We start from the raw sequence: 9,777 nt of genomic DNA, 5'->3' as shown, positions 1-9,777 counted from the left end.
ATAGTTTATATTTATGAATTATGCCCTATTTTAAGTTTGATTCAAAGTCGAACTTAATTTAAGTTTTATGAATCTTGAAATTTTGCTTATATTGATTAAGGCTTTAAAAAAATTATTTAGGATTTGGGAGAAATTAAGAAATTGAAGAGTGAGATTTGGGACATTATTTGAACTTTGGATAGTGAGGAGAGAGATTCAGATAATTGTTCGATGGATGGTAACATGGTAGATTCGTCCGACGGTTGGATGGATGGCTCTAAGAGACTTCACTTGACTAAGTTCTAAATTTAAATTACTAAAATATCTAAATCTCATTGTTGCCTAGGTTCTGAAACCAAAAATATAAATCTAACCATTAAATTTAAAACATGTCCCTTCTAAAAATATCATTTATTACTTGTATTCTAAATTACATTTACAACACTTAATCGTTAAAAAATTTCTATCTCCTTTTACACTTAACTTGTCTGCCAGCAGAGTGCTTCTAATGCGGCGTAATCCACTAAGTTTTACATAGGAGAAACTCATTTTTTGGTCAACGAGATTTAATCTTATAACCTTTTATCACAAGATAGTGTGCTCAATTATTGTATTGTAACGGTGATCACAACATATTTTCTTTGTTTAAGAAAAAAATAGTATTGTAATGATAGTGCCTCTATAATACTATTTAATTCTAGTTATTCTTATCTCATTTCTTCGAAAATCCAAATGTGATTAAATGATTGACATCTTGTAATCCCTTATTTCTTTATATGCATAGATCATAGATTGTGATATATAGTCAAGTGATGTTCTAAAAAGTTATTGTGGCTCTTGATAGTTCAAAATCAAGGCATTTTCCTGCTGATTTCTACTAAAGTAGTGAAGCTAGAACAAGAAAGGTGCGACATATAATTTGGTCTCTATCTATGATTATTTGCTTAAAAGGATACACAAGTTAATAGGCCTTTTAGCCAAGTTATGAAATATAGGAAGTTATGGCTAAAGTATCTTTTTCAACTGAAGCTGATCTCTTCAAGTAGAATAACATTTTGTAGTTTTCTTAAGTGTTATATTTTGTTCTTCAGACCATGCATCTTAATGTTAAAACTTGTCATACTATATTAGTACATAATTGTACTTTATTTAGCACAAGATATGAGTTGTAAGAATCTTTCTTCAACTAAATGGAGATTTTTTATTTATATATTTATTAGGAAGTTGCTTATCTTAAGATGATTTTATTTGAATTCAATATTTTGATATATTTGTAACGACTCATACTAGTAGATTTCAAATCTCCAAAGCAATTTGTTAAATAGAAAATGCAAGAGCACACGTAAACATATTACTTTAATATAGAAAAACTCCTTATCAAACAAGGGTAAAAATTACGAATCCTTTTTCTGGGATCAAACCAAGTACAATGATAAGTAGTAGTTACAAAATATTTACAAACCATCCGTCGTCATCCACAATTATTTCTAAAGTGAATTGCTTGACTCCCCTCAATACATCATTTCATGTGCTTGATATCCAACTTTAGTGACCCTTAAGGTTGAAAACCTATCTCTGTGACCCTTGAGGCAATAGTGAATTTAATCTTGAATCTAGTAGAAATGTGATATAAAAACTCCACCATTCAACTCTTCCAACTCTTCTCTTTTGCTCTCCTAGGAGGCTCTATGATATTTTCTTCAAGACATCCTTATATATAATCCCAAAAGATAGACTCTTAAAAAGCCCTAATTTGGTCAAATGCCTCTCTCACCGTGGATATAGTAAGCTCTTAAAAAAATCTCATTCCACCAACTTTTTCACATTGGATACAATTAACTCTCAGAAAATCTTGTTCGAACATATTTATCTCGTTCGAATGGATTTCAATTAGAATTCCTACAACACTATTCTTCAAACAAAAATAGCTCTAATTTTGATTTTCAAATGGGAAGAGGTTGTGCTATTGATCTTCACAACAAATCTAAAGAATTTACATCATAAAAACTTTGCTTTCTCACAAATTATCTAGTTACATAAAAAACTAACAATAATGTATTCTACGTTCTTAAACAATAAAAAATTCACAAAATTTATATAATGATAATATCAAAATAATGTTATAAAATATAACCAACCAAACACTTGTTTACCAAATATATTATTATAAAATATAATAAATTAAACACATGTTTAACAAATAGGATATTATAAAATACAATCAACCAAACACATTGGATTGTTTGGTTGGGGGCTTTTTTAAATACCACAATAATAGATGCAGTATCTAATTTAAAAATTATTATTTAGTATAATAGATTTGAAAAAATAGACTCAAATGCAATCCGTTGGAAATTGAAATCACTTGAATCAAATGAATGTCAAAAGACTATATATAGCCATCACAATTTAACCATCTTTCTCTCATTTTAATCTCAACACAACACCAACCAACCTCCCTATTGATCCCAATCCAATCCCAACCCAACCCCAACCCATCTCTCTCCTCTCGTCTCATTTCTATCCTCAACTTTAACTCATATTTCCTCTTCTCTCTTCTATTCTCTTTTAATTAAAGACTTGTTTACAAAATATGTTATTATAAACTATAGCATTAAATATATTTTACCCCTCGTACTTATACCCAAAATCACTTGATCCCCATATGTTTCAAAATTCATAAACCAGTCCCTATAGTTATACTATTGGTTTTTCTATTAAATTTAACTAAATACCATTGCTATTTTGGTAATTTAGCTGAATTATCTCAAAATATGCATATCTTCTCTAATAAGTATTATTTTAACGTCATCGGTTAAGTTTAACGAAAAAACCAATGGTTTCACTTTAGCCAAAAGTATAAGGACTAGTTTGAAATTTTTTTAAGTACACGGGGATAAAGTGATTTTGGGCATAAGTATAAGGGATAAAATATATTTAACCCTAAAATATAACTGAGCAATATGTGTTTAACATATACAGTATTATAAAATACATCATCCAAACAAACAATTTGTTTATCTAGATACAATATCTAGAGAAACATGTTTATCTTAATACACATGTATTTCTAAATATAAAAAACCAAACGACCCAATTTGTCTTTTGTCTTTTGTTTTATTCTGAAACACAACTTTTTATTTTAAATATCATAACTTTATTCGAGAATATAATTATTATTCATCAAAATTACATCTTATGCCTTACACTAATCTAATTACTAATTTACCATTCATATTAATTCGATCAACATATTTTATATCAAATCAAAGAGTATGTATTCATAATAATTTTATAAAACATAAAATAACTTTTTCAATCTTTTCCTTCACTCTATATCATATCAAATGTAATTATTATATCTTTATTTTAAAATACAATTGAACATAAAAATAGTTATTCCTAAAATAAATACCTCATTTTAAGAATAACAAAGATAAATATCTATTCTATAATTGATCTTATCCTTATATAATTACCATAATATATATATGTATATATAAAGTATTCAAAACTGGCAGTTAAGCATGTTATCTATGGATATAATTGAGGATGGCGATATCCATCCTCCATCTTGTTATCATCGACAACTCCATCTATCAAGATGAACGGTGCAAGATCTGCCCGCATAGAGTAGATTAAACGGACGTTCGCATACATCATACTGGTCCAACAATAATTAATCCTTGCTTTAAAATGGCGGATGGGTAGGTGGGTAGAAGGTGACCGTTTGCTTCTGCGCTGCGCCTGCCCGTAACTAACACCGCTTACCTTCCGCTATTCCCCGCCAAACAGCACACAGTAGTTTGTCTGACGTGTCGAGTTGTCAATGGAATAATCCAGTGGGACCCACCTACCTCTGTTCGACCTCTCCTACCTTAGTTTAGATCTATGCTCCGATCCCGGAAGCCAATTTAACTCCTTGGATTAGATTTAGAAAGAGAGAGAGAGAGAGAGAGAGAGAGAGAGAGAGAGAGAGAGAGAGAGAGAGAGAGAGCGATTTAGTTACCTTAGCTCTCGATTCTATCGAGGAAGAGATGGCTCGTAAGAAGATCCGGGAGTACGACTCGAAGCGCCTCCTCAAGGAGCATCTCAAGCGCCTCGCCGGCATCGACCTCCAGATCTTATCCGCCCAGGTCATATCCATCTCCCCCACTGTTCTCTTCGTTCGCATATCTATTTCCGATTAAAATTCCCATCATGGTGTTTTAGCTGCTTCTGATTGGCTTGTTACTTGATTGGAAGATGTTAAATTTGTACCTTGATGCTTTCAGATTCTTTAGATTACTTAAGTGTATGATCGGATATACGAGGCTTCGATTTTTTATGCGAATTTTCGGTTTGAACTATTTTTACGTTGCGAACAGTTCCATGTCGATGCTTTTATTGGATTGGAAGGTGTTTGAGTATTAATTTATGATACGAATTTGACATTCTGATAATGTGAAGGTTACGCAATCGACGGATTTCACGGAGCTGGTGAACAAGGAGCCATGGCTGTCGTCCATGAAGCTGGTCGTGAAGCCCGACATGCTTTTCGGGAAACGTGGGAAGAGTGGCCTGGTGGCGCTCAACTTGGATTTGGCCCAAGTGGCGCAGTTCGTCAAGGAGCGTCTTGGAGTCGAGGTGCTTGATAGTGGAATATCGGATCTCGGTTTTGTCTTTTTTTCACTGGCAGATCAGAACACGGTGTAGTGAGTGATGCCTTTGTTGATTTTGTAGGTTGAGATGGGTGGGTGCAAGGCTCCGATTACTACGTTTATTGTTGAGCCTTTTGTACCCCATGACCAAGAGTATTACCTTTCCATTGTGTCGGATAGGCTCGGATACACCATTAGTTTCTCAGAGTGTGGAGGGATTGAGATCGAAGAGAATTGGGACAAGGTGAAGACTGTCTTTCTTCCCACAGAGAAGCCCATGAGCTCCGATTCTTGTGCTCCATTGATTGCCACGCTTCCCCTGGAAGTAAGTTGCATCCCTTTCGCATGTTATTATCACATCTTCCAAATGCAAATCTGTGTTCAGATTTGGTCTGATATGAATAATAGAAACTCCATTCGCATACTTTTCTCCTAAAGGATTGAATTTTGTCTTAGATCTTTTGTTGAACAAAGTAATAGTAGTCTAATTCATACTTGGTATATATGATTTTTAGGTACGAGGGAAAATTGGAGACTTCATAAAAGGGGTGTTTGCTGTTTTCCAAGGTATGCTAGAAGAGTAATTCTTTCCACTTATATATTAGTCATCTCTTCATATGTAAGTTAGTTAAAGGTTTTGCATATTTATATGGTCTCAAATTTTCACTTGAAAATTTTAATTTCATCAAACTTGGAGTACTTTTCATTTCGAGCAGCATCGTTCTAAGTTCTTATAACCATTCTTAATGAGAATGAATGGTTGCATCTGTCACAGACTTGGACTTCAGTTTTCTTGAGATGAACCCATTTACTTTGGTGAACGGGCAGCCATACCCACTGGATATGCGAGGAGAGTTGGATGACACAGCTGCTTTCAAGAACTTCAAGAAGTATGTCTTGTGCTTCTTATTTTTCTAAATAGAGTTGGATGCTTTCTCAACAAATCCATGCGAAGTTTGTTTTGATTACTCTTTTTACTGTGCAGATGGGGAAATCTGGAGTTCCCACTTCCTTTTGGCAGAGTCCTGAATCCTACAGAAAGCTTTATCCATGAACTGGATGAGAAGGTAGCTAAATTTACATTTGCTCTTACTCATTTCCTAATTTGGTCAGATTTCTATTGTTGGAAAATTTGCAGCACACACTTTTATTATGATAATATGGTAATACTTTTCTCCTACGCCCCTATGGTCAAACCTTATCTTCACATATATGCAAGTATAAAGACTAATTTGCAGCACATTGTACTCCATAGGTCATTGGAAACACATTTGAAATGAAATATAAAAGGCCTATGGTTCATAGGCATACACTAACTAAGGTATCCCATTTTTGTATGGAAAACAAGTACAATCTATTATACTCATATCCTGATTGAAATAGAATATGAAAGGAAATAATGCTTACTATACCTTCGTCTTGTCGAACTAAACCAAAACCTGCACAAGTTCAGCTTATAACATCAAATTGAATAACACTTGAATTTTAATCTCGAGCTTTTGTCAATCTTAAAACTCATACAAAGCAACGATGGCCGTGTCGACCACCGGCCATACCGTAAGAGAGGGAAAGAAAAAGGTAAGGGACTACTTACCTTCGCCGTCACCGTTGCCGCTCGCCGAGTTGTTGTCGCCCGAGCTCTCACCCCCGTAGGGTGCTCTAGCCCGAGAGAGAGAGAGAGAGAGAGAGAGAGAGAGAGAGAGAGAGAGAGAGAGAGAGAGAGAGAGAGAGAGAGAGAGAGAGAGAGAGAGAGAGAGAGAGAGATATTAAAAATTTAAGTTGCGGATCTTGACAGCGAGCGGCGACTTGGCGATGGCAAGGTCGACGACAAGATCAATGGTGAGTGGCCAAACTATCATTGCGGCACCCCTCGTGTCACGCGCCGGTATGCCACCGACACGGCCATTCATGATATAAAGGATGATGCCACATATGTACTACTAAGCATTTCTTTTTGTCTATTAATAAAATATCTAGTAGGATAAGCCACCACGGTCATCTGTAATCATGTTGAATCTAAGCTCTAGTCCCTACACTTGCAAATTGCAATCCTCCTCCTTTTTAGAATATAGACCTAATGTTCTATATACTTTCATCTTTCAAAAGCTTGTTTCCTTGCCTTCTATCCCTTGTTATGTCATTTTGCCAATATTGTTGGTCAGTGACAAGAGAGAGCTATAAGGACTCTTAAGATATTTCCAGAAAAGGGTAGATTTGTTAAAAAAAAAAAACTCTCAAAAATAATGTCTTAAAAGCCTGAATTAGAAATTGAACCTTTTCCATTAAGTTCATTCCACTGTCACTATCTCTCCACAACTCTAGGAAGTTCCGCATTTGCTACCTAGCTTTCTTAATAGTTTTCCTTTGTCTCTTATTTGTTTAAATTACAATTAGGGTTCTATAAGAATGATTAAATTGTGGGAAGTTATACTTTTCACTATGAGATAGTGAACTAAGAATGACAAGTCAGTGTACATTTTGATACCTCAAAAGTATAGATTATGGATGTTATGATAATGAAGAAAACAATCAGGAGAACTGATCTATTTTTGAATCATTAGTGGTGGACGGTCACTTACCAGGATGTCTATCTTTGAACGAGAAAGGACAATGAAGTAGCTAGGCTCAAGACAGTAAATATACTTCAGCTTTAGTAACATCAGGCATCAAAGTAAAGATGGTTATTCTAGAAGACGGTATTATTATAGAACTAGTGCAAGATTACTTGTGTAGAAGTCATTCAAGTGACAAAATGCTTTTGACAAAATTTTCTCCTGGTCTTAGTATTTACTATTTCTATTGAAGTATTGTTTTATGAAGTGAGAAGAATTAAACATCAAATTAACATCCTAAAGAACTTGTGCTGCTGATATTTACCTTATTATGATTCTCCTTGAGGTAAATAATTAAGGACTTATGATGATCATCATAGATAGTTGTCCCAACATCAGAAAGCGAAGAAATTTTGTTATTATCATGCTATGCATTACACTGGAAGCCTTTAAATACTCTGGGGTAATAAAGTGATATAGGCGCAAATGTGAATAAAATGTCATGCTAGATGCTTAATGAGTAAAGAAGGCATACTCCTCGCTTTGATCCTTTTCTTATGGCTGTAGTTTTTCTTGTAAATTATGACTCAATATGGATGCCACTGCTTATCTTCGCCTCTTATATTTCACTACAAATGCAACAGGATATGAAATGTAAATGGTCAAAGTAGGATAATCTATAAAAGTCATGTGATAAGGTTCCAATTGTCTTGTGGGAGTTTATACGAATAATTATTGTTGCCCGAAATGCTTGTTCATCTACTTAATACCACCACCAATACATATTTTATCTGGAGTATGGTGATGGTTGTTATAGCAAGGTCGCCATATATGCGGAAGATACAGATGTGACTTCATGACATTCTATCTATTTTCTTACACTTTAAAGTTTATGTGCAAGATGCAGATATAGCTTAATATTTTTCTTATTTATTTATTCTGACTATAGGATGCAACTTCCATGAAACTAGTAGTGTTATAGTGCTTTCAACTGGTTTCAAGCTACATAGCTAAGGATGTCTACTATAGTTATCTTAGGGTAGCTTGCTAATTTTGATGAAATTTGGTGATTTCTGACTAACTAAGCTGTCATTCCAGACAAGTGCATCTCTGAAGTTCACAGTTTTGAATCCGAAAGGGCGCATATGGACAATGGTTGCTGGTGGTGGCGCAAGTGTCATATATGCTGATACAGTAAGCCTAAATTCCTCCGTACCACTTTCTCTTTTTTCTTTTCTTTTATGAAGGATTATTTTTCTGAGTGGTTTCAACTCATCTAACAGGACTTTCTTGTTGATGAAATTCTACTGCTTATAGTGATAATTTAATCCGGTGTTGAACTTGTTGAAAGTATCAGTATGCAAATCTTATTTTGATCCTTACCAGGTTGGGGATTTGGGTTATGCATCAGAGCTAGGAAATTATGCAGAATATAGTGGTGCTCCGAATGAGGAAGAGGTTTTGCAATATGCCAGAGTAGTTCTTGATGTAATAGCTTTATTGACTTTGCTTCCTTAAGTTAGTCATACTATTTGTCTAGTTTTGATAGGCACAGCTGATTTACCACAACGCTGGGTTCCATTTTGTTTGCACAGTGTGCAACTGCAGATCCTGATGGTCGTAAGAGAGCTTTGCTAATTGGAGGGGGTATAGCTAACTTCACTGATGTGGCTGCTACTTTTAATGGCATTATTCGAGCCCTGAAGGAGAAGGTTGGATGTGGTTTCTTCTCTGAATCAGTCTTAGCTAGCAATAAATTTTCAACATCTAAAATATTTGTCACGTCACTCTACTTGAAGGAATCCAAGTTAAAGGCTGCGAGGATGCACATTTTCGTGAGAAGAGGTGGTCCCAACTACCAGACTGGGCTTGCGAAAATGCGGGCACTGGGTGTGGAACTAGACATTCCCCTTGAGGTATATGATGCCACTTTGGTTGGTTCAAACAATGACAAGTTCCACATCTCCACTATCCTGCGGAGATTTCAAGTTTATCTAATGAATTGATCTAAAAATCTCCAAAACTTTTTGTGCAGGTTTATGGACCAGAGGCTACAATGACTGGGATTTGCAAGCAAGCCATTGATTGCATCATGTCTGCAGCATAATAAGCATTAAGTTTTTGAACAATATATAAATGTGTCCTCTATTTTGTCCAAGCAGCTCAGTTCACTGATGATTTCTGGTGAAAAACAACCAGAAACATTTTTATAGAGTATAACTTTGGTGTGCTGCAATAGTTACTGCAATTTTGAACTTCTGGGGGTGTGTAATGTTGTGATAGTGTAATTCCATCAAATGGTAAACTTTCCTAATTGCATTCCATCTGAAACAAGCAATGCTGGATTCCAACTGCGGATGTGCACTGTGTTTTTCTGTTTCTTTTTTTTACTTTTAAACTTTGCATGATGATTATTAATTGTTTAGTATATAGCTCAATTATGTTTAGCTTGTACTAGTTAAAATAATTGCAGTTTGATTTTAATTTACCTTATATCGTTTAAACTTAAAACACTTAATATGATAGTACTGAATTGGTTAAAAAGGCTCATATCTAATAGTGAGACACAATTAAGTTTTCATTTTTCTTCTTAATCTTTGGTTAAT

At 34.6% G+C, this 9,777-nt stretch overlaps 1 protein-coding gene across 1 annotated transcript; it reads left to right on the top strand.

Moving 5' to 3' along the window:
* The first annotated feature begins 3,927 nt into the window (after positions 1-3,927).
* On the top strand, positions 3,928-9,522 carry LOC140776618 (ATP-citrate synthase alpha chain protein 2). Its single transcript, XM_073120372.1, has 11 exons — positions 3,928-4,115; positions 4,429-4,605; positions 4,702-4,944; positions 5,135-5,186; positions 5,395-5,509; positions 5,605-5,686; positions 8,270-8,365; positions 8,558-8,659; positions 8,767-8,883; positions 8,971-9,087; positions 9,207-9,522. Exons 1-11 carry the CDS (start codon positions 4,017-4,019, stop codon positions 9,276-9,278), a joined length of 1,272 nt encoding a protein of 423 aa, XP_072976473.1. The 5' UTR covers positions 3,928-4,016; the 3' UTR covers positions 9,279-9,522.
* Positions 9,523-9,777: the final 255 nt, after the last annotated feature.

The sequence above is a fragment of the Typha angustifolia genome, chromosome 14 (genome assembly GCF_048772165.1).
Source record: "Typha angustifolia cultivar Huaian chromosome 14, ASM4877216v1, whole genome shotgun sequence".
Classification (NCBI taxonomy): Eukaryota; Viridiplantae; Streptophyta; class Magnoliopsida; order Poales; family Typhaceae; genus Typha; species Typha angustifolia.
The sequence above is the reverse complement of the archived record's forward strand: the minus strand, read 5'-3'. Positions and strand labels throughout refer to the sequence as shown.